The sequence below is a fragment of the Pleurodeles waltl genome, chromosome 1_2 (assembly GCF_031143425.1).
Source record: "Pleurodeles waltl isolate 20211129_DDA chromosome 1_2, aPleWal1.hap1.20221129, whole genome shotgun sequence".
Taxonomy (NCBI): domain Eukaryota; kingdom Metazoa; phylum Chordata; class Amphibia; order Caudata; family Salamandridae; genus Pleurodeles; species Pleurodeles waltl.
This window is the reverse complement of record NC_090437.1, coordinates 490,261,262-490,286,886: the sequence shown is the minus strand read 5'-3', so window position 1 is coordinate 490,286,886 and position 25,625 is coordinate 490,261,262. Positions and strand designations below refer to the sequence as shown.

Genomic DNA, 25,625 nt, shown 5'->3' with positions numbered 1-25,625 from the left:
CCTGGCATCATGCTGCTACCATGCCCTTCGCACTGCCAGTTCCGCATCCTAGGTAAAAGATCTGCTACCATTTCTTTCTTTTTCATGATTAGGCTCAAACAATATCTTGCAGAACTTGAAGAGTCCCTTTATCACATCCATAACCTACCTCTTATGCCAATGGCACATAGAATACGGCTTGAAATATTGTGTACAATAATATTGTTTGTTATCCAAAGGCATTAAAGAGAGTATTTTTAAATACAATTAATATTATCCAATTGAAATTGGTATTTATTTTACTTAACTCAAAGGATTAAATTCTGCGTCACCCTTGCCATTTCAGGACCTGTGAGCTCCTCCGCCATACACAGTGATGTCATGTCAGATGTCATCAATGATATTATCAGTGATGTCATAGAACATGTAATGAGTGATGAAATATGTGCTGTCATAAGCAGTGCGTGTCGAGGGTGAGTTAGTTACTTCAGTTAAGTGTCACTAGGGAATTTAAGAGTTTTTCTGATTTAAAATGTTGCGTTAAAACTGACATGTTCACCTAACTATAACGTTACTTTAAACTTGATTTTTTCAGTGAATTTTTTTTTTTTTTTTTAAATAAGCAATATTTTATTGCCATACATAACTGTACCGTGCTGCCACCACGCACGGCTGAAGGCTAGTTCCTGGTTCAAGTCCTCCACAGGTGACCACCCCCCTGCTACCACCCGCTGCCTTCAGCTATGCACAGCATGGCATTGGCCACAGGCCCTGGCCTATAGCCAGGCCCTGCCCTCAACCAACGCACGTGCCCCCTATGCTCCTGCAGGACTCGCAGGAATAAATGGTTTGAATAGCTCCTGTGGGAGTCCTGCAGGATAGCAGCAACTCCAATTTGTTTTTTACATTTGGCCTGAGGTAGAGGCCAAGGTCAGGGTACCCCTCACCTGCCCTAATATACCTTATTTTTGTAAACTTTGTTATATAATTATATAATTTTTCAAAATGTTCAGAACTCGCAGAATTTTCCAAGTGTGAAGGTAAAACTTTGACAGACGCCTCCTGCTCAGTGATGCCAAGCAGGGCTCCATTGCGGTTGGCCTCAGATTTCTACTTTTCCCCGGTCGAGTGTGACCAGATGTCCAGAGTGGTGCTTTTGGTTTTTAGGCACTAGAAAACATTTATTCTTTAAAAATTCCGCTGTGTCAGGTTGCTGAATTTGTACCTGGTGCTAAACTTTAGAAAATATGTCAGAGATTAAATTTGCAGCACTAATGGCTTACTCCATTCCTTAATCCACAAGCAACAAAGGTGGCTCTCTATTGAATTTTCCTAGTTGGTGTTCCTTTGAAAAATGTTGCGTTTTGTTTGGGGTTGATGAATTGGATTTCTTATGCTTACCAGTTGGAAGGATACCATGTGAGGTGGTATCTGTATGAGTCTTTAACTACTGGAGTTATGTTTTTTTATATAGCTACTGGGTGCAAAGTTACAAAGGGCCTAATTACGAGTCTGGCAGTCACTAGACTGCCAGAACTGCGGTAGCGGTCTGAACCACTTCTGCTGTGGCAGTCTGACCTCCAGGGTACCTCCATCTCCACCGAGATCGGTGATTCTGATGGGCTAACGGCGGGTGCAGGTTGCGAACAGCCAGGTCGGCGCTGCATGCAACGCTGCCCTGCTGATTCCAACCTGGTTCTTTGACAGCCTTTTCATGGCAGATTGACTCCCATGAAAAGGCTGGCGGAGAACAGGTGCAGGCGGCCACAGGGGGGCCCCCTGCACTGCCCATGCCCTTGTTATGGGCAGTGCAGAGGTCCCCCTGCCCAGTTTCCTCATACTGCACACTGTCTGCCGTGCATACAGTGAGCATTACAAGGGTGCTGGTGCCCCCAGCAAGGCAGCAGCATTAACGCCGGCTCGCAAGGCTGCCACCACTTTCCTGCTTGACGTAAACCTCGGTTTCCCCAGCCGGAAAGTCATAATGGGTCCGGCAGGGAGGTTGCCACTACAGTGGCAGCCACCCTGTCGGGAGTATGGCGGACAGGTATTCCCGTCCGCCAAGCTAGTAATCAGGGCCATAGTGTTTTCCTCGATAATATTCTTTGAATTTAGTGCATACTGCAATTATTACCCATAATTTACATAGTTTTCCACACAAGTGTTTTCACAATAACATCTGAACTTTTTGTTCCCCTTTTGAGCTGTTGTCAAAAAAAGATCGACAACAACCATCCAGTTTCAAAGTTGCAAGTACATTTATATTAGATTTACAGGTAAGAAAGAGCCACAAAAATTCTCACTGACATTTGGTAATAAGGAGGAAAGTTACCAAATTACAGGGAATAGCTATGCCAGCGTCTAAAGTTGGGAAAAGTCCTTAACTCTGCAAGCTACAAGTAGGCTAACAACGGGGATCAACACCCAATTTTGTACATATAATGGAATCAGAATTTGCTCCTAGCCGGAGTCTGCCCTGAACTGCCACATGCTAAGGCCCGTTGGGATGTGGCTCTCCCTTCCCCCTTGCCCCAGAGTGCCTGGTCCGCTGCATTATCAATGGTCAAAAATGTATCTCGCAATAGCAGACTGCGCTACACTCAGTTTAACTACATACACCACTCCTACTTATCCCCGTCCCGCATAAAAAGGTTATACCGGAACTCAGACCCAGAATGCCCCAGATGCGCAACCCCAGCAGCAGATTTTTACCATATGGTGTGGAGCTGCCCCCCCCGTCAACACGACCTGGCAACGTATTACAGACACCATAGCTGACAAATCCGGGCATACCCTAAAATCAACACCAGAATCTTGCCTACTGGGAATACGTCGACGTGGCATAGGTGACAAACAGCTCCATAAACTTATTGACTTAGCCTTTTTGGTGTTCAAACGCTTGATAGCTATGCACTGGAAGGCCCCACACGCCCCGGTATACACCACTTGGCTGCGCGATCTGCTAAGGTCCTCACATGCAGAGGCTCAGACATTACGCCAGCTACAATACAGGGGATTGATCCAGGGTGGTGCTGAAATATGGGATACATTTGTCGTGGACATTGAGGTTAGGAGCGATACATATCCGCCATGAGTCCCAAGTAAACCACACGACACAGAACCCGTTAAGCCTTCTTGTCAAGCATCTACCCAAACGTCACCGTAGACAGCCCAGGTATCATAATCACCACACACTACTTAGGGCCCACACACGCTAGACGCATGGCCACTAGTTAAGTAATGTCCCCCTTGCAGAGGATATGTCTACTACCACAATAATATCACTTCCAGTGTATTACCCAGCCCAGGCTAAACCAAACCTCCCCCAATCTGTCGACGCACACAGTGCTCCATCGCTCTAGTCAAGACATGGGCAGTTCAACCCACTCCACGCATCTGGTAAGCCACATCAGGAACATTAATGTGACGTAATTTAACAGTTTATTGTTATGTGTTTTCTCGCAGTACAATAATATACGAACTGCACTATATAAGATTATATATATGTGTGTGTAAACAGTATATCAGAATTAATGGAGAATTGTACTGACGCTTTTCATCAAGATTAATAAACAGATTAAAAAAAAAAATGGAATCAGAATTTACGGTAACAAGTAGTCAACTAGTTCAACACACTGGTCTGCATTGTGGCACTAAAATTTCCAATAATTCTTTATGAACCTGATAATGTGTTTTTTTAGACCTTTTTGTTTACCCTGTCACAACAGCTTGGAAATGAATCTATTCTGCCTGAAACAAAGCAAACTTGTTACCTGAAGTCATTACAGTGCTGTGAATAGCTTTTATACCAAGAAGTACAAAAGGCACTATTTGAGTGCTCTAACACTGGCATCATCTCATTCTTAATATTGTTTTATATCTTTGTGTGCAGCACACGTGATCAGTTATTTTTAACCCAATTACGTTTTTAAAAGCGTGGCACCAAAATAGACTGGCTTGTGTACTTTTGTTCTAGGAGCACATGATTCTATGCAGATTTGCAGATCAGACAGCTGCCCAGCTCCCCCCTGAACGCAGGCTCATAGGTATGTACGCCATAAAGCAGCTGCTGGGCAGATTATGCACACTGCAGAATATCTGGGTTATGTTTGCTTACTATATATGGGAAGAACAAGGACACTGACAAACGAGGGTTTTAAAATGTGGTACACATTGTTTTCTTCAGGCCTGTAGAATTTTTTGGAGTGATTTTGTAGATATCTAAATGGTTGTTGCTTTTTAAAAGAGATAACTGTTTTGTTTAATAACTTTTTATAATATAGTCTAATTCGTACATACTTCCTGCCTGAAGCTCTATTTATATGTAATTATAAGTGTGTGAGGGTGTCACAACTGCTCACACGTTTTTTAAAACCTATACACATCTTCCTGATACAAAATGTATTTTCTGATTATGGTTTCGCTTCACACCACAAGACCGGATATCCGATTTTTCATCTACAGTTCCATGTTTTTTTTTATGGAGGTGACTGATTTATTTGACATCATTTGCCCGTAGTTTATCACGGAGCAGTTCATTTCAGGTTTGCATGCTTATTATTCAATGTGCATTAATTCTGGGAACTTTTTGGGGAATTCAGAGGTTTATTTTGAAATTTCATTTGTTTGTACCTTTTATGTACTCGGGGAGGGTGCGAGGGAGGATGTTCTGCTCAACTTGTAGGACCTAGCTCCACGGGACCAGATATTAGATTTTTTTAAACTAAAGTTCCATGTGTTTTTCTTTCAAGATGATTGAGTCCTTTGAGATCAAGTGCGGGTGTTTAATTTTGGAGTGATTAATTTGCAGGTTTGCATGTCCATTAGTTTATTGTGCATTAATCTCTAGGCCTATTTCTTGTCGAATTCAGAGGTTAAATTCGGAATTCATTTTTTCATCTTTTGCTTACAATGATGGGCCCTCTCCCTTCGTTTAATATATATCTTTTTTTGGTGTGTCCCCTAAGATTTACTTCCAGCCTTTCGATTTTTGATCTAGTACCATTCTGAATGACCTCCATTTTTGATGCGTTTCTACATAAGCAATTTTTTTTATCCCTTTAAACACTAGAAGCAGTAGAGCCAGGCCTGTTTGAAATTATGGAGCAGTCTGTATTTATGTGAAAGCTATGGATATTTCAGATTTCAAATGACTGTTACCCCCTAATAAAATATGGTTTTATGTGTTCAGGGCAGAAGTTAGCAGTTAAAGAGGTGAAGATTTACAGGTGGGGGACCGCATCAATACCGCCAACCAAATGGCCAAATAGTTCACACTGGTTCCCATCTATGATCCTCTCCTTGGAGGAGCGTACTTAATGTTTCAGTAAACAAAGCAGACTGAAACCTTCCTGCGATAGAGAATATAACAATTCTCAGGCCGTAGTTATTCACAACCACATAAACACGACATAAAAACATCATAATATTTACAGTATTTCCTTTCATCCTTAAATTTCAATATTTATTTACAATATGCATCTCAAATAGTTTAGGATCTTTAAAAGGAGTCATGGTTGTCCACCCACCAGGCACCTGTGGCATCGACTGTAGACTCTGGTCCGTTTTCCCCCCCAAAACCAATTATGCTTCACAAGGCGATACTCACTTGCCCCCTCAAGATAGAGGGGGCTCAGGCCAGGAGGAAAACTGTCCCTCAATCCAACCATGCCAGAGCGATCCCTAAACAAGGGATCCCCCCCTGGCACCTGATGGGGATGGTCCTGGGCAACCGGGCCATACCTTGGTCCCCTGGAACAGTCTCCTCTCCCCAAATTCAAAAATTCCAGGGCCATGTAATGGAGTACCGTGGGGGGAGCTAGGGACATTCGCAGTAGTGGTCGTCCTGAGCCCTTTTCCTACACCCACAGCACCGCCACCCTGTTTTGACCCAAAAAGCTTCTGATACCGTCTTGAGTTTGCCTGCACTAGTATTCTTGATGCCAAGGTTATCCACCTGCTTTGTGCCTAAACATGACTCCTTCCCTCCTAAGGTCTTCCTACTCCTGCTATTCTTTGGAGATGGGTGGGCGGGAAATAATTCCTCCAGTCCTCTGGAGGTGTGCACCGATTGTCAGGGGCAGCTGGGGTCAAGTAAACAACCTGACCCTCGAGGGACTTGAGTCCCCTTTTAAGCCAATTCTGGCTGCCCATGCCGGTCGCCTTGGAGCCCCCACCACATCTCTTTCAGCCAATCGGCTCACCCCTCGGGGTGAGTGCGATTTTTACATTTTGCGCGGCGGCCACAGTTGGGCCACTGCCCAGAACCGGTCTGATCCGGCCTGCACCTGTCCTGGGGGCGCATTATGCCTTGGTCCGCGCCCCCTGCCCACACTTGTTGTCACCTCATTCCCATGAGAGAGGTGAGATGTTTTGAAAGTGTAAAGATTTCGAAATCTGACAATGATTTAAGGTACTTGGTGGAACGATGGGCAAAGATAGGCTGGATGGTCAGTTTTTGTTTTTCCTCAAGTAGGTGATCAATGACCAGTCTCTAGCTTCACACTCTTGTTTGCAAGTTAGCATCCTGCTGTGGAATGTCCCCTTAACTACCAGACCAAGGGCCTTTCCTTGGAGTTGGCTTGAGGCAAGGTGTACCTCAGAAATGCTCACATTTGTAGTATTAGTATTTAATTAATTTTTATCATAGCTTTCTTCTACTTTTTAGAGCCGTTTGCGAGAAGGAGAAATCAAAGAAAAAAACCTAGACCTGCAACACCCAGAGAAATGGTGGTTCCTCTTTTAAAATGTACTTGTAACGTGAATGGAGACTGCTTATCCCCATTCTATTTTTTCCGAATCTGCCACAGCATGAGCTTGCACACAAGGCCAATGAATGCTGGCTGTTTTTTGTTTAACGATTAATGACCAAGTGGAATTTGACTATGCTATGTGTCACATGAGAGTAGATTTATATTCTGTAAGGATTTGGTTAGGTGTTAGTTGAAACTGTGCTATGACCTAATATATAAAGCCATAGCTCCTTTAGGAGGTTTAGTTCCTTTTTTAAATCACTTTATATAACTTGGGGGAAGGGGAGTGCTTTAAGTGAGCTGTTTGCCCTGTCTGGTTTGTCACCAGTGGCAGGTATCCCTGGGGTGTTTTTTTTCCGCCTAGTGCCTCCAGACCTTGGTGCTCTTGTTGGCTTGCTCAGTATTTGATATTCCTTTGCTTCCTTCACACTGGTCTTCCCAGCTTCCTTTCCTCCTCTGTCCCTCAAACTGGGTTATTTCCATACTCCTCAGCTTCTCCCTGCCTTCTGTTCTTGACATTGACTATACCATATAAACCGTAGTCTCCAGCGAGTCTGGGTGTCTGGTTGCCTTGATTTAAGCTGACCTTGGCACGTCCTCTTATAACTTATGGATTAAATCACAGATGGCCTAGTGGTACCTACACAGTTAACCCAAAATCATTTGCAAGTACTCCCTGAACTTTTTACAAAATGTACTTGCCCCTGTAGGGTCCACGGGAACCACACACCTCTCCCCCCACCCCGGATGCAATCTGTGTTCCTGTCCAGGTTTCGTTAACATTATTTACTCCTCCACTCTTCTCCCTCTGAACTTTCTTGTCATGTTGCACCTTCCTTCTGTTTCATTCTGTTTTACTGTTGTGTGACCCTGATCGTTCTAAAAAGAGACAGTCACTTTAGCAAACCTGCATGAAGGCCAGCAGCGCATGTCACCAGATGCAGAGATGTGCAATTTGGCATTCTGAGATGTTTCATCCTTGTGCCAATGCCAAAAGCGATATTTTGCAGTGGACCATAAGGATGCAGGTGCAGCCTACAATGGAAGTCTGTCCACACAAAAGCACACAAAAGCACTATCCCCCTCCCTTGGCCACCCACACAAGGCGTAAGCCTTTGCCACGGCCTGACCTCCTTTAAGTGCTAAACCCGATTTTGAGGCAGCAGTTCCTCTTTTTCCACACTTTATTGTTCTGCACTTATGACACATGGCTGTCACTGAGTTTGTAGGCAGTGTATCCTAAAGATATGTCCTTGTGAACATTGGTCCTGTTGTGCCCGTGTTAATACTTTTAAATCTAGCACCAAATGTCTCTTTCAAAGCCTCTTAGGCACAGGATGCAGTGGTTCCCTACCTTGCCTGGCCTATTGCGGGCCTGTTTTATGGTTTGCTGGGCCGGTTTTTACTGTTAATTGCCCTGATATTAAAACAAACATTGCCTGCAGCTAGCACAAATCCACGCAGCCTTCCATACCTCGCCAAACACTTGTTCAGCATGTCTTTACAAGTTCAAAACTGCTCTGTTTTTTTAACATGGACCACTTTTTTTGGTATTTAATTTATTAATGGGAACCACTTTTATTCAGTTGCCCGGGCCTATTTTCTGTCTCAGCCCAACCCCAGCTATGAGAGGCCCCACGGACCCTCTGTTCACCTGCAGTTTTCATGCCACATTGCACCGCAGCGTTAAGTTTATTTGAATTGATCAGTTTCTTAATAATTACTGTTTTGTCTTTAAGTCCATCCTGCATTTTATACGCCACTCATTTCTATTTCCTAGTTTAATTTGCACCCCAGAACCCTAGCCAATCCACCAACGTTTTACACACCCCTTTATTGTCCTCCTGAACCTCTCCAGTTTGGTATTTGATCCCGCCTTGCGTTTTATGCGTTCGTGTAATTTTCCTCTCAAACCATCTCGCCTTACATGCCCCCCCGCCCCACCCCCGCGTTTAACTCAAGCCCACTCCGCAGTGCACACCCCTTGCATGGACCTGTCAAATCTTACCTTCATTTCAGGCACTCTTCTATTCAACTCCCCGGCCCAGTCCGCACCCCGAGAGCTATGTTTGGCCACACTCGGTACTTTGAATCCATAACAGACGCGCCCAGCGTGTAACTTATGTTTCCCCCTACTATGAATTTAATGCATTGTACGTATTGCGTCCGACTTTAATACAGATCTATGTTGTTTGCACGTTCTTATTCTGGATCCTGTGATATCTGCTCTAGTGCTGTGTTCAGCCTTTCTCCGATGCACCAAAAGCTACGCCTCGATGCGCGGTTAAAGATGACTTGAAGAATTCTAGTCCGCCTAGGTTTGGAACAGATTCAAGTTAGAGATATTTCTTAGGCTTAAGCGATCTGTTTATGTAAAACACCCTTGTACTAGTAACTTTCGCAGCAGCAGTTTGTTTCAGACTGTGTTTTGCTGTTAAGTGTTAAACGTGGCTCCTCCAAAAATATATGTATTAACCCTTTTGCAGCTTTGTTATGTGCCACGGCAGCCAAGTCGTTTGAACCAGGACAAAGGCGCCACCGACAGAGCGGTCCTTTCTTTGTGTCATTGTCGCAGCCAGTGACTGGCGGGCCCTCGAGACTGGATGAAAGGCCGAGGCATAATTGCCAACCAGCAGTCCACATTCAGTGTCAAATAGTCCAATTAACGTTCTTCCTCCGTGATTCATCCATCTCCTCATCACCGTTGGTCTGACTGCATTTCCCAGGTCATTGTAATACTTTCCTTTGATATTCCTGCTTCCGGTCCAAGGAATCAGTACTTTTCTAACTCCAGGAATACAAACGGAACATGAGGATAGGTTCAAACACAGCATTTACAAACCTTCATTGCGGAAACAAAGGACTTTAAAAAAGTATATTTTTTTTTAATGGAGCATTTCAAGTAGAGGTACCAAACACGGCGTGTAGAGTAGACGGCGTAGGCAGCGAGTGGTAGCAGAGAAGATGATTGCCGAAGAATAGGACAACAGTGACAGAGCATTGCATGTGGATAATACAGATCACATAGCTAGATTATAATTGCAAGGTTCACCAGGTTGGACCCCCCAGGTTGGTGGGATGGGATGGAGGACATGGAAAGGAGGTTTGTGGGCAAGAGTCAACTGAACGTATACAAAGTCAATCTTTATTAGAAATTTTCTAAAGATCTGTAGCGTTTTTTCTTTTACTACATTGTAGTGAGGATGTAATTTTGTTACACCATAACTACTGGTACCTGAGAGGACAACACCTCGAGGAAACAATATCTTGCTACATTTCAGTATGTCCCAGACCATTATAGTGTGGCCTGCAACAAAGAAACGCAAAAAAGCAAGAATAATAAATACAAAAACTTTTTACATAATAAAGTATTTCCAAGTTGACATGAAATATTTCGTGCAAATCTGCCCCCAAAACTACTGTGACCTAATTTCTTTATGTTATTCAGGAACCCATAAGGCTCCTGAAATATATTTACACCCTTCCACATCTCCAAGCAAAGTTGCCACTCAAATAAATGTATTTATTTCCACTCCATTTAGTTGGTGCTGCCTTTGCCTGGTTGTTATTCCCTTCCTCCTGCTAACCCCGTCACTCGCCCCCTGGAGCATGCAACGCCTAGCTATATGACTCTTGGTCACTGCAATATTTGGTTGGACACCCCTGTCCCCCTAGGTGTGGCTTGCTGCTGAACTCTTATTATCTCCAAGGGCCTTAAGCAACTGGTCAGTCTTCCCACTCACTAAATGGACCATATCCTTGCCCACATTTTTTCTTTCTGTGATTTCTGTAAATATCAGTTGCTCAATCCACCTATAGTGTTACTGTTATAACCTACCATAGCATTTCTTGTAAACCAAGATTCATTGTTACTGTAATATGCTTTCTGGTGGTACTTCATTCTTTCCCTAACCCCCTAGTGCCATGAATATGGTTTGTGCCTTAGAACCTCGAGTTCATTTGAGAATGTTGAGGGTTCTGTCAGACGGTTGCTTGAGGGAACGGGCCAGCAGTGCAGAGGCTTGTTGGGAACTGATTGAAGAGAGAATAAACTTATTTAACTTTATCAACGTTGCTTTATCTCATCCTTCTACTTGTTACAGTTACCACTACCTACAGTGCCAGGACCTCCTCACAAATGAGGTTTTCAAAATTGCCAAAGATCTTTTTTGCAGCCCTTCAAGTTCTGTTGCTATACTACCATCGACTAATCTCTGCAACTCTTTTTTTTAACTCTTTATGTTTGGAATTTTTAGTTGGGGAATCCAGGGTGGTTACAGTTGTGAAACGTGACAAGTATAGTGCACCATCAGAAGAACCGAATATAACAACTCAAGATTGAGGCACAGTGGTCACAAACATACACAGCAGCTTATTGCGTATGCATATCAGCAAACGCAAATCATAAAAGCTTGTTGGCCCCTTCGTCTGATGTGCTATCTGAAGTCGAATGTCCTCCCAGTCGAGAGCAGCTGGGGCCGGTCTGGTCCTGTCCCTTTTGACATAGTTTTTAAACTGAAGCCAAACCCTTTCAAACTTGTACATTTTATCATTAATTTGTGCAGTCAAGTGCTCCATAGCATGAATGTACCACACTTTAGTCCACCACAATGTAAGGCCCCGGTGGGTAGGGGGGGGGTGTTCTTCCAGAAATGGGCTCTCATCAGATGCACCGCTAAAAGGAAGAAGGTGAGTAACCTGCCCCTAGGAGCAACCTGTGCAACTCTTAGACAGTAAGATTGAAAAAATGTGTGCTTCCTTTGACTTGCATACTTTATTAGAAGACAGCTTTTACTGTGTCCTATCTTTCTCTCACTTAACCTTGCTGGTCCAGATACCCTTCTCTTTACTCCACTTTACTGCGCTTTTTATCGCTCCGAAGTCTAGTTCTCCATGTAAACTCTAAATTTCCCATGTCCTGGCTTTGACTTCCAATACTTCCTATCCTACCCTAACCATCATGTTTAAAGACTCCATCTCTTTTGACAAACTTGCTTTGGAAACAAGCTCTTCTTCTTTAAATAAACCTGCTGCCCACACATCTATTATGAGCAGCTTTAAGCTTCTCTCCTTATGTTACTTTTATATGCTAACATTTTTGAGAAAAAAATCAGCCGTTAGATAATTCTGAGACGTTCTAAGGTGTAGGCAAAGTGGCCAATTTCCAGAGGACACCACCTTACAGGTGGCTGCCTGGAAAAGTGATCTTTCTGTCTGTCTCACTTTTGAATATTATTATACCACAACCGCTTTCCCTCTCTCTACGTGCCTGTACTTCTCACTCACTCTCTCTCTCTCTACCCAGCATTCTCCTAAGGATTTTTGGGACACCATACTACACATATTTCGTCTGATTTTTGTTTGACCCCCATTTCTTAAAGTTTAAGTATGGTTGAATATGGTTTGGCATCCTGCAGAAAATGTGTAATAACAGTCAAAGTTGTACCGAACAGGTCACCTCAAAATGTGTTATGCCCGTGGCTCCAAAAATCCTTAACTTGACACTGATATCTCAAAGTATTGAAAGGAATCATTTTTTAGCCTGGATAGATTAGGATTTCGGCCCATGCATGACATCAAATCTGCCTTGTTGGCTGTATGTGATGAGCTCAGGCAGATTGGAGACCAGGAACGCATGGCTGCCCTGAAATAAGATGACATCTCTTCAGCCTTTGATACTATGGCCCTTCCTATCCTTTTCAGATGCCCAACTTAAATAGTTATCCCTGCCAACACTCTTGCCTGGCTCAAACTTTTATTGCCATTCTTCTTTAAAATCTCTTTCCTGCTGTGTCTTTCAGGGCTCCTCTCTCAGTTCAATAGTCTTTAAACATCTATATCACATCCTAACCCTCTCATTCTGTCTTATGTTTTTTCTTGTGGTCTACTCAGATGACATGGGCACGGCTCAGTACACTTTTTGGTACTGTCTGCCTAAGTTGGTTTCTGGATGAAAGTAAACCTTTTGAACATGACCTTTGAAAAAGCAGCGGTCTCGATTATCTGTGGCTCTACACCATATAGTCGTCTTTTTGGTGAATTGAGAGCTCAGCTCAACTTCTGTTCCTGTTAGTTGGGTGAAAACCTAGGCTTTAATGTCAACTAATCTCTTTCCTTTTCTTCCCCAGTCAGTTGTCTGTTCAGTATGATTTTTCTGTCTACCCTGCAAAGTTATCCCTTTTCTGCTGGTTGACTGCAAAACTGTTGTGTGGTTTGTCATACTTCCCCACCTACATTATGGCAATCTATTGTACTTAGGTCTCCCATGTCACCCAAGTCACTAAGAATGCGACTTTTGCGCCATTCTCAGATTTCCTGTTACCCCTCACAATGTAGGGTCTGTATTATCTCATCGGCAAGCACTCCATATTCATACCCTGGCACGTCCCACACCGACATTCTGTAAAGATGACCCCACCTGCCTGCGCCATTGTTTCACTTCAGCCTTCCCATTTGGTCATTATACGCTGCCTTACACAACCTTCTGCATTTCCCCCTTTTCAGGAAAACCTACACTTGTGTTCATTTTATCTTTTCTGGCTGCGAGAACTTTGAACTCTTTTTGTAATTCATCGTTTCTTCTGACTAGGCATCTTCAGTTCCGTGAAAAACTTAAACTTAGCTCTTTCCGCTTATCATCTAATTGACTCCCGTCCTAGTTAATCCACATTTCCTATGCACACTCCCGGATAACAGCATGGTCTGAATATTGTGATCATTCATTTATTGTAAAACTATGTTACTTTAATAATGAAATTATTTGTATAATGCATTTTCTATGGATATGTTTCTGGTCACCTACTGCTTGATGGATAGTATGAGCCTCACCATGCTACCACACCACATCATATTCTTATGTTTGTTTTCAGGGTCTGTAGTTGATACAAAGGTCAGAACTGTCACAATGATAAATTTGTCTTGGTGATGTGTTAGTGGCTCTGTTGAGGCTCACCATCTAGCATACTATTGTATATGTTTTCTATTCAAGGTGAAATTCTAGCCTACCCCTGTCTGTTTTATAAGAATGCGTCCAAATCCTCTTAGATTTTGTGTTGTTTTCTTTATTTTTCTTGATCTGTTCCAAATATATGATTCAAAACATAGGAGTACAGTCATTCATCTGGTGACACCAAATTTCCTCAAGCTACATTTTTCTGTGAGCTTTCTCAAGGCTTTCATTGTTATAGCACGGCATCCTTATGCTCTAACTAGGATGCGGCATCACTTAGTCAGTAAAATATAGCCTTTCTACTATTATGAGTGGTTTGGTGCATGGACTCTGGAGTTTTGCTGCCTTAACCCAATTAACTCAGACGTTTGTACGTCACTTCTTTTCATATGCAGGTGGCACTCAAACTTTATAGCATATCAAGGCAACTAATCCATCTGCTATAACCTCTTGAAATAAAACAGGAGTAAATCCGAGCTTCTTGCCTTTGTGGGACATTACTGTCTGCCCTGTTTGCTGGGTTAACATATTAGAGACCACTTTAGCCTCAATGCAAACCCTCGGTGTCCACATTAACGAGTAATTTACTTTTAAAGTTCAGATTGGTACAGTGTTGAAAGCCTGCCGCGTCCCCTCCACATCCTTATGATAGTGCTACATTTGTTTCCACTTCCTGCAAATCTGTTAATATGTTCAGACATCATTAGTAATGGCCTGGCACAAAAGCAGCTGAGAACTGCAGAGACTAAAGCACAAGCAGCACATACGTTAACAGCAGGGCCACTGGAATTATGCGACTGAGGAGGGCCAAATTATGCAGCAGGGTTGAGTAAGTTGTGTGGCATGAAAAGGAAAATTATGCTGCATAATGTTGTAATTTTGTGAAAGCATTATTTGATTATTTTTTCATTTTTAAACTTGTTAACACTGTGAGGACATTGGTTGCACCTCATTAGTACCAGTTTACCACCCAAATATAGTAATAAGCAACTGAAAGGTGGCTAGTCAACATTTGTGAAGGGCCTTCCACTGCACAGCAACATACGACACTGCGTTTTTCTAAAAACGTTTGAACCATTTGAGCTAGAAACTTTTTTAAAATTAAAATCTGCATGTTATGCAGCAGATGATAGATTATGTGGCAAATCCATAATTATGTGAAAATTGCCGCTGCCACACAATCACATAATTCTAGTGGCCCTGGTCAACAGCAATCGTAACAAATACTTATGAGACAACTTTTGGTTTACCCTTCTTTGCTCTCAGTGTGTTGAAGAGTGTGGGTGCGTCCTGCCTTATATTTGTTTTGATATTTTATTTATAAGGGGGCACGTATGGGTAAACAACCATCTACCCTCATGAAGTCGAATGAACCTTTAGACTCAGTTAGATGTGAGTGTTTGGTTCTGAACGAACAAAGTCAACAATAAACAAAACCAAACAATACCATCATTAATCAACATCAAAGTCAGTAATTTAACACACCGTGACCTATGTGGCTATGAATCACCACACCAGTTTAGTAAAGTTCAAACATTTATTGCCCTTTAGATTAACAATGCTAAGATCATGAAAATCAAGGGCAAAACCAAATTATAAAGATACATGAATAACACAGGTTGACCAAACCTTCTAAAGAATCTCAGCTTTGACAGAATATGGATTATTAGGCACTCAAGAATCACCATACAGAATAACAGCCAGATCAGATGCACAGTTGAGATTGAATGCATTGAATTAACACAGATGTATTATTCACAAACTGTTATTTTGCACAGCCAAATTCAGAATGGTACATTCTAATTATTACCCTAATGAGATTAAGCATGCTGGACTTCATGCAAAAAAAAAAAGAAGACAAAAACAAATTTGGAAAACATCTATCTATGACGCTAGCAAAAATAGCGGTTGGGTTCCTAGAAGAGAAAAACATGAAAACCTGCAAGAAATACAAATTCACACATTAGGTTATACATCTCCTTAATGGGTTCAGCAGGCAGCAAAGTCTTCTTCAGTTGAGCATCTCCTGGTCATCTTCGGTGGACAGTGACATATATGGGAACGGGTCAGTAATATTTGGCCTCAATGCATCTGAACTGTAAGTGGCACATAGCACATTATTATTTAACTAGCAGAAATAATGGCACATCTGATCACAGCACAAACAGTAACTGCAACAGAATAAGTCTCACTTCAGCAAGGAAGAAAATAAGTCTGGTCTTAAGCAAGAGAGAACACATCTGAACTGACATCACCTAAACATTGCCGAAAATAACTAGCTACTCTACCACTGGTCAGACTATGAGGTGGTTAGGTCAGAACCTATAAAAACTAATACACGTTTCTTCAGGTTGTATTCTTGTTTTAATTTTTTCCCTCATTTGTTCAGCTTCTTCCACTGTCATCGCCAGTTTCCGTTGCAAAGATCAAATGTTTCAGACTACATAAAACTACTGAAAGCCATTGTTTTCTGTGGAACATTATCAGGAAATTAAATAAATTGTTATAAATGTTACAGCATGCGGACATTAGACCATCACACAGGATGTTTCAGAAAAGAGCAGAAAAGTTTCCACTGCCATCAGCCTTTTCTAAACATCACATTATTTCATTCTGAATTAGCCTAACATAGGCCTGTTTTATTTTCATTTTCGCAATATCTGTGTCAATTATCAGTTTAGGCCTCATTTCATTTCAGCCTTGCACTTTTAAACGTACGTTTTTCTTTCAATTAATCACGCAATTTTATTAATTATTTTCACACTCTAACAAGAGTTATCTTTGTGGTTGTCACCAAAAAGTGTTGTTGCATGACAGCCTATCCATCCTGACAGTCCGATTCCAGTTGTGTGTTGACCCATCCACTGGAAATGAAGGCGTGCGGTTGGTGCTTAATTTGTAAAAGAATAAGTAGCAGGACCCATATTTTTCTTGGAAGAGACCCTATTGACTGTGACGTGCCAAATACCAAATTGATTCCACCTCATGCCTCTTTAATTTACCAGCACACACTCCCTGCCTCTTTATCTCACCCTTGCAGGTTCATGCCTTTTCCCTTTTTTCTGTTTTTGCTTTTTCTCCTTCTCCTGCTTTCCCTTTTGTATATTTTGCACTGTCTTAGCCAGGGTCAAAGTCTGATGAGGAAAAAAAAAATGGGGCGATAGGCCCCTCTTTCAACCATCAGCTGCAATTAAGCACTGGGTTGTGTGCTGAAATGTGCGAAAGGGATGTTTGCAATGTGCAAATTGTCTCCTTTTGTATCTCAGTTTCCACTACACTGGAAAGAGTGCCCACCCACCTGACATTTTGCAGGCTCTTGGAAACCTGCCTCTTAGATAATAAATGTTTTGCTGTCCCTGATCATATTTTGTGATGAACCTTTAGCACCAGGAATCCTTGGTTGGTGGTAGCATAGTGAATTAAATGAAATAAACATCTTTGCACACACAACTGAGCTAGACCGGTAGATGACAAGGTGCCAACCAATCCACCTATGGCTTCTAGAGACTGAGGAAAGTGGTTCCCCTCAAACCCTCAAAAAAACGACGACGCCACAGCTGGCTCGTTCAACCTGAACGTAAAGTTACAAAAAACAGTAACTATAACCCTTGAAAGTCAGTGGAGAAAAACACATACCCAGAACATTCATATCCAGCCTCAGTGACAGTGCAGAATCTATGAAGAAGTGGCAACTAGGTGGGGGTGCAAGCAAATGTGTGGTCAGTGCATGCAAGGTGAGTGACAAGTGTAAATAAAACGAAATAACCACTTACCTTGCTTGCTGCATGACCTCTGACGTCCTCCGCACTCTAGTCCATGTTCTACTTTGTCTCTTCAGGCTCCAGTAAATTCCCCTAGCCAGTCCTGGTGCTTCTCTCATTCTGATAAACCAGCATGAGAGAAGCACCAGGTTTGGAGGGAGCGGCCTCTCTCAGCGCTCTCAAGAGCAGTGGAGGCCTGTGCTTTCTCTAACCCAGCTGGGTTAGCAAGGTTTAAAATGTGCATGGCTGGCTGGTCGTCGCAAGACAGCCGGCCAAAGAGACATGTGCACTTTAAGCCTAAGTGCACAGCCAGCCCACCACTACTCCCTGCTGCAGTAATGGCCCGTCCTGTCATGACACTCGGTTCAGGACAGGTGGATGAAAAATAAAATAGTAATAAATTCACTTCATTACCATTTTATCTTTCATCGCTGGGGCTTTCCTGGAGGGTATTTTTGGCAGTCGGGTGACAACTTTCCATCCTATTGGAGGAGCCACTCTGCACTGAAGCAACTATGAATAAAGACAGAAGATCTCAGTACTCAATACATTTCGTTCACATCATGCCAAACCAAATAATCCTTCAAGTTCATCCCTGAATTTCGAAAACCCACTCCGTAACTCAAATTGTGCAAACCACTCTTGAGATTTCTGGCAGATCATTTTATCCAAAAAGCTAACAGCATTGAGTCTAAATTCCTTTCAAAAGTAATCAGTGACATATCCATGCTACTGAAGTTGAAACCTACCTGAGCTGTCTATAGTGTTGGATCACCAACTGATCTGTGTCCCCAAATATATTCAGAACCATCCATTTAGCATTGACTGTTGCCATACATGCCTCTGTGATCAATAGTTCATCTTTCTCAATCAAAGAGCTGCCCGTGACCTTCACACATTCTAAAGTAAACCCATACTGAAGAAGCAAGAACTTGTCCAATCATACATAGCAAACTGCAGGCCAGTATCAAATGGGCAATTTCTGAGGAAGCTCAATGAAAAAATAGCCTTCATTCAAATTCTCTTATATCCTCAAAAAACAGAAAAGCAAACTTGTTTCTTCTCCAGAAGCAGCAGTGTGTCAGTGATGACTCCAATCCACCATCAAATTTTACCGCAAAGACTAAGTGACACAGGAATTCAAGGCCACCTTAGTTGGATTAATACTTGTCTGGCAGACAAAGTCCACATCATCATGATTCCTCGTTTCATTCTGCTCACCAACATGCTGCTCTCAGGTAGATGTCTCAACAGGTCACTAATGTCTCAGCGACTACCCTCTGCTTTTTAACATATTCTTACTGGTTAAGCGTGACAGTTCCTTCATGCGTTCCTGCTACAACTGCACAGAACTGAAATCTTCTAAAACTAGAAAAGCTTTCAGAATTGGACACATCAGGATTTAGCCAATGCTCCCAAGCTATTTTGCTTGTACTGAACCATGCAAAGCCCTGCTCCTTAATCATGGAATGGAGCATGGCAAAACACGACTACACCACTGTTCGCTCATAGGAAATAGGATCACAACATATCTCCTCTGCAGACGTAAAGAATCTGAAAGCGATCATGAACCCAAACTGTCATCCCAAACTCAGATCAACCAAGTGACCAAAAGTGTCTTCTTCTCTATGATAATCCTGAACTGAATACTCTTTCACCTTAGACCTACACACAGGGACCTGCCCTCAAGAGCTCCAGTTTTACCACACCTTGACTAGGGCAGTGTGCTCTGTATTGGACTCCCAAAACACTTACACATCAAAATACAATTAATCTGCATTGTTGCTGCTGGACAAGGGCTAAACATGAGCCGCCACAATACAACCTACTCTCAAGGCTCTGCACAGACTCCTGTTCATCAGAAGACTCTCATTCAGACCACTTCACATTGCCCACCAGGGAATCCACGGGATGGGACCTATTTTTCCACATTCTAAGTTCAACTTCTAGTGTCTAAAGAAATTTCAGGTCCACAGTGGCCACACAGCTGTTCATCTCCATGTTAACAGTGCGTAGCTTGTGTGGGCTTCCTCAACCACCGCATCACCTGGTACTCCCCTTCCAGACCTCTTTGCTCCTCCCAGCAGTCAGCTTACCAACATACCCTGCATAAAGAAGTTCTCGGCTGGAGAAAGACCTTTCACCTACCTGGCAGCAAAGGGTTGGAACACCCTACCTCTTCACCTCAGACAGTCGCCGTCGCTACCTCAATTCAGGAAGGGACCTTCAAGACCTGGCTCATCGACTGAACTCTGAGGACCTACCCCTCAGTGCCTTGAGACCTTATGGGTGTGTAGCGTGCCTTAAAAATACCTGATTGATTGATTGGGCGATCCTTCTCTGTACAGATAAAAACCTTTGGGGACAAACTTCCTAAGAAAACACAGATAATCGGTTCAAATCTATTATATGTAAGGGTTATAAATATCAGGCGTTTTCCTAAAGCATTATTTCAACTATGGGCAGTTTATAAAAACTACAGGTCTCTATCGAAACTGCAATTCTAGCTGTCAGTCTTTTCCATATATCATGCAATATTTATAACTAGCTGCAACACAACAGTAGTCCACTTCCAATCTTCACACACAATACTAATGCATGCCTATCATAGGCAAAACCTCAACATGATTCAACTAACAGCATTTCAACAATACTAAAAGAAAAATGGAAAATATATTTACTTTTTCACCTTAAAATCTATTCAGACTCCTCAAGATATAGGAAAGCTCTATGTAAATAACACTATAATGCTCCATACTGTATATATGCATTAAAGGCAAGGAGAGGAGACAAAGATTAAACAAATAATAGAGTGCACCTTCCCCAGTGACATTTTTGTGTGCTATGGAGTAGGAGAAATATTACCTCTCTGTACTTGTGCATGAAATTTCGTGATGGATGTACTTTCTCTTCTGGTTCCCTAGATGATAAGAACGAAAAGCAGGCAGGTGGGCTCACATATGTACTAACCTCATTCTTACCAGAGTAGGGATTCAGTGCACCATCAGAAGTCCATTGGTGAGTGGTTGATGATGTTTTCTTCATTTGGTAAGCAAATAAAATGTGTTTGCATGGCATTGCCACAAAGCGGACTGTTTTGATAAGCCACGCTCAGACATTCTTAACAGAGTCCACAAGGTCTCTTGATTCTAGGGATGGCAGACATGTATAGGTACACAGAGCACTTCTGTACTTCACCTGGGTCAATATTTAGAAATGTAGGAGGCAGCCCTGTTTCTTTATAAAAATAATCAGATGATAATGATAATAGGAATTCGTAGTGAAACCATACTCTTTCTCATTCAACACATCCTAAGGAGTCTGATGGAGACGGACTAGGTTATTCCTGAGTGGCAGGCAAGGGGAACATGCTGAAATGTGTTTTAGTTAGTATATGAAAATCCCATAGATCTGGCAGTTTTGTAGGAAATCCTTCATTCTGTATTGGGTTCAGGAGACCAGTGGACACAACTACCCAGTCTCATAGGACTCCAGTGTGGAAGCGTAGTAAAAATGTATAGGCACACATCTGAGTTCTGACTTCTATCAGCTCATAAACAATATCTTATCTTGCTTGTCTTTTCATAACATTGTACATAAGTCTAGTCCTGTGATTCTTTGAAAACACAGTTGGGGGACATATTTTCTGAATCTAGCCTGCCTAAGCAAATTATCAGAGGGTTTTGGACCTTTTTGGTTCTGTTTGATTGGACACAACTTTATTCCAAGATGTGGTTCCAGTGCCTTTGTATAGAATTGTTATAGAACTGATGGTTCTTTTTCTGTGTTTCTTGAATCTTTATTCGGTTATAATAATAACCATGAAAGAACATGGCATCAAAATGCAAACATAAATTACACAAAACAACATGCCCACAAAGTAAAATACATCTTGCAGAGACATTATAAAATCACTTTGTAGACCCCTGTGAAATAGCACCCCAATATCACATGAATAAAATCAACCAATATTGACAACAAAGTTAATCAAGCGTAGAGCAGATGGTGAACTGATGGTTCAATAAGTACTCCCTCGTTCATTATTGAGGAGGATCTTCCTTCTTTTTTGATTTCATGGGTGTAAAGATAGCAGACATGCATCGGAAGGTAGAGCATCTCTAGCCTGCACCACTGAATGATGATTGCCTCTCTACCCTATTCTGTTCACCTGAACACTAAGACCCTGATAATGAGTTGCATGGTACTGGCAGAGTGCAAACTCTGCATGTGAAATTGAAATGTATGTTACCATTTGGTAACACCATTTCAGTACTGTGCAGTGAAGAGTTACACCCCATGGAGTGAGGAATAGCTGTGTGGTCTCTTGTTTACTGGGTGACATACCTCACAGAATTCCCAATTCCATGGTTTTCAATGAAACCTATACACCAAGTGCTCTGAGTAGGTTGTGAGAGGGGGTGCCTAATAACATTGGAAGCTCTTCGTGAAGAAGCTAGTGAACTGTTGAAAAATGGACAACCAGTGAACTCTAGAAATAGTTGCATAACCAAGGCGACACAACATGAGTCTGGAAGCGCGAGGTGGCCAAGGAGTACAGTGATCAGGAGGAGCTATTTTTGAATCCTGCCAGATTAGAATGGTCTGTAGTGTGGTGGCGTGACGGAGACATGGCAAATAAGCAGTAGCAGAGAGATCAACACAGTTTCTTGCAGCCTCTTTGGGAGGAAGCTGAAAATAGGGACATATCAATTGAAAGATAGCTCAAAGGTCCGAAATACTTGATGGGGACTTTGTACTTCATCGTGAGAGAATTAGATAAATTGGAGAAATCCTGTAAACCTAGAACCAAGAGGCAGAGACGATGGGGTCTGGGATATCGAAGACTCAACAGGGAATATGCTCCATACAAAAGAGGTTGCAGGTCACTGAGGGGAAGGCTGAAGTTGCTGGAACAGACTTACATGCTCTGACTAACTTTCAGTACTAGACGTCGAGACTAAATTCAGTATCTTGGGCAACGCACAAAGAACAGCGAAACTTTGTGTGCTGGGATTCGCTGCCATTACCGCTTCAATAAATGTAAGTAAAATGCTGCGTTATTTCTCTAAAGGTCACTTGTCTCCTGCAGGGTTCTCTAGCTGTTTTATAGTGCAGGGGGTTTATGAATTGCCTTGATTAGAGATATGACTATAGTCTTTCTCCAGAGCTCTGGATATTGCGAGTCTAATATAAAAGTGACCCTGAAACTGCATTTGAAATATCAAAACATGTGCATCCTCGATGTGAGGGGCAGTAATGCAAAAGAAGAGTTAACAGCACATGTCAAGTGAGAAGAGCTGTTGGGCCTGCGAACCTTGCTGGCACTCTGGATCCTAGCTAAATCCAGAACAAATCTTTTTTCTTTTCTCTCCTTTTTAAAGGATGTCAAGGCTGACTGTCCTAACTGATGATCTAAAGTAGCTTCAGTGTGTGCTTGCATGCTGGCTCCTGCCATCAATGCACTGCCTGAATTCATTTTATATCACACACGTTGTGAAGTAGAGAACTAGGGATCATTGGTTTTGTTTTCACTTTTGTTGGACACGAGTCTTGTTGTGCTTAATGTTGTCTCTTGGTTTACCCTCAGCCCCTCACTTTTCCATCCCTTGTTCTGTCTTCTTGTTCTCCTCCTGAGTTCAGTTACTCTGGGTTGACATCCAATTTAAAGAACATGGTGGAGAATTACGGATACTTGTACTATATGTTTTTTTTTTTCCACAGATGTCATCTAGAAAAAGTTTTTTCTCTTATATCACTTAACATGCAGTGACGTTTTGTGCCAAATTCGGCATGCTGTTTGATATGAATTACTTCTGATAAAACATGTAAACCTTAAAAGGTCTATTTCTGAAACTCTTGTTTAGTAAATTTGTAAAGAAAGAAGATTTTTTGCATTGGATGGAAGACCTGCTTTTTTGGAAAGTTCTCAAGGTATACATGTTCTTTTGTGCTCGATGCATTTAATATCCAGGAGCATATAAACTGACACATCACACAACACACCTAGAGGCATTCGACTTTGCAGAGGAGCTATTAAAATAACCTCTTATTCGCTTGGTCGCTGGGCGTCTCAAATATCTGAAAGGGTTGAACTGTTATGCATACTGCAAAAATGCACAAATCTATAACCTAATGGCTTAAACCTGCTTGCTTCTTTGCCAATGCCCCTACTTTCCTTTGGAGGTTGGAATCTTCTCCACTCTTTACCCTATCATTTTGTTTAAAGCAGCGGACTTGGGTACATGTCTGCATTCATACAGAAATTGCAAGAGTTGAGTAAATTTAGTCAATCATGATCAACTTAAAGGGTCTGTGGCCTAGACCCATGTTAGTCTCTATTAATGTTAAAAGAAAGTTTTTCCACTGCGGTAAGCAGTTATCTCAAAGCTGTATATTCAGATAATCTGTGGTTCTCTAAATTGCTCATCTTTCCACTTGTAAATTGAAGAGGGTTAGCTATCATTTGGAGGGATTCATTTTATTTTCAGAATGACATTGAATTCCTCCGTAAGTGACACCTCATCATCATTATCTCAGTTGAGGTATTAGGACAAACCTCAATACAAGCACAAGAAGTGCTGATTCCAATTCCTTTGATTCTTTTGGGATTGCAGTTGCACTTGTCTGACCTTTTGCTCTGTGCTCGTGTTTTGATGTAGACAGTAAATGGCTACCTGGATAGTACACACTTGACAGGTGGCCATTTAGATGTGTCTTTCTGATTTTTCTTCTTATCATTGGTGACTAACTTTGAGAATTTCCATACTACACCAGTTCTCCAAAATGTTTGCTGACCCCAGCTTATTTTGTCAGCAAATGAGAATAGTATTACTCCCACGTGAATGAATTGAACACTGTTTTTGGATACTGTCTTTGAATTTTGGCATTGATTTTACAATTGAGGAGAAAGAGCTTTCTGTGTTCCTCACAATTCATGGATCTTATTGTTCTCCAACAAACTTCTATGATGGATTCCTGATGAAATTGTGGCAGTACTTCTTCTGCTTAACCTACCAATATCACTTGAAGAAAAATTTAAATTATCAGATCTATTAGCATTGTGACGGTAATTCAATATCTGTTGTTTGGCTTTCAAAAAGCCTATTGTTTTTAATTTGTTAGAAACTGTTGGAAATGACCATCAGTTGCTTGGTATTCCCCCAGATCGTTTCCTTCTTTGACTGAACCCATTTTTGTTGGCCATAGAACTCTGCACACTTTACTCCTGCTAATCAGTGGTAGTAAGCTCTCCCTTTTAAACATGGTAAGAGAGAGAGAGAGGTACTTATAGGGCACTCCTATAGGCAGGAGTAGTCTTTAGGCAGGGGTGCATGGTATTTTCAAAATAGGATGTGTATCTTTACATGTCCCAGCAGTGTAAAACCCCCAAAACTGTTGTTCACTGGCTCTCCCGTTGAAATGCACTCACTGAGTTACAATATAGCTTCTTATTTTGCATAATTTCAGTTTGGGACCAGGTAGAAAAATTATTCAAGGACTCACTGCAACAGGAATTTAAAATCCGACCTAATCGTAAAGTCAGATTTTAAATTACTATTTTAAAAATGCCACTTTTAGAAAGATGACATTTTTCTACCTAAGCCAAATGTGCCTTTCTGCCAGTGTCAAAGGTTGCCAGACTGTGAATGGCTCTCCTGTTGTGGGACATGTATTTCTCCCAGGTAGCAGACCTGGGTAGTGAGTAGGTGTTGGGTCATCCTGACAGGAAGGCTGGGGAGGCGCAGTGCCCCTTCTCTGAATACACTTCAAAGGGGTCTGTCGTGGACCAAACAGAAGAATCTGGCACCACGCCTGTCCCTGCTTTTGTTTCACTAGCCAGGCTGAAGCCAAACCAAGATGGAAGGGAGGAAGTGACCTGAACCAAGAGTTGCATCCCCGGAACCTGAAATCAGAACAGTGCTGGACTCTTGAAGAGTCAGAAGAAGGACTTCCCTGCCTTCTGGGACACGAAGGAGGACTGGACCTACTTGCCTTGAATCCAGGACCCCAGAAGTGATGCAAAGGATCAGTTGTCTGAACTGCGTGTACTACAGGGATACAGTAAATTCCAGAGACTTTTCTTGCTTCCCAACTGACCAGTCCCAACTCTATCTGACCTGGGCACCCCTGCTGGCCTCTGTAGGAGTGGGCCCTGGCCTCCACATGTTGTCCTCACGGTCCCGG

General features: G+C 42.2%; 1 protein-coding gene across 3 annotated transcripts in view; it reads left to right on the top strand.

The window, feature by feature from the left end:
- The window catches only part of GSTCD (glutathione S-transferase C-terminal domain containing), a 676,673-nt gene that overhangs the window by 616,063 nt on the left and 34,985 nt on the right, over positions 1 to 25,625 (top strand). For all 3 annotated transcript variants that reach the window (XM_069241297.1, XM_069241307.1, XM_069241317.1), the window contains one exon: positions 3,956 to 4,025. In XM_069241297.1, the coding sequence (XP_069097398.1) occupies positions 3,956 to 4,025 (70 nt within the window). The remainder of the gene's footprint in view (positions 1 to 3,955; positions 4,026 to 25,625) is intronic.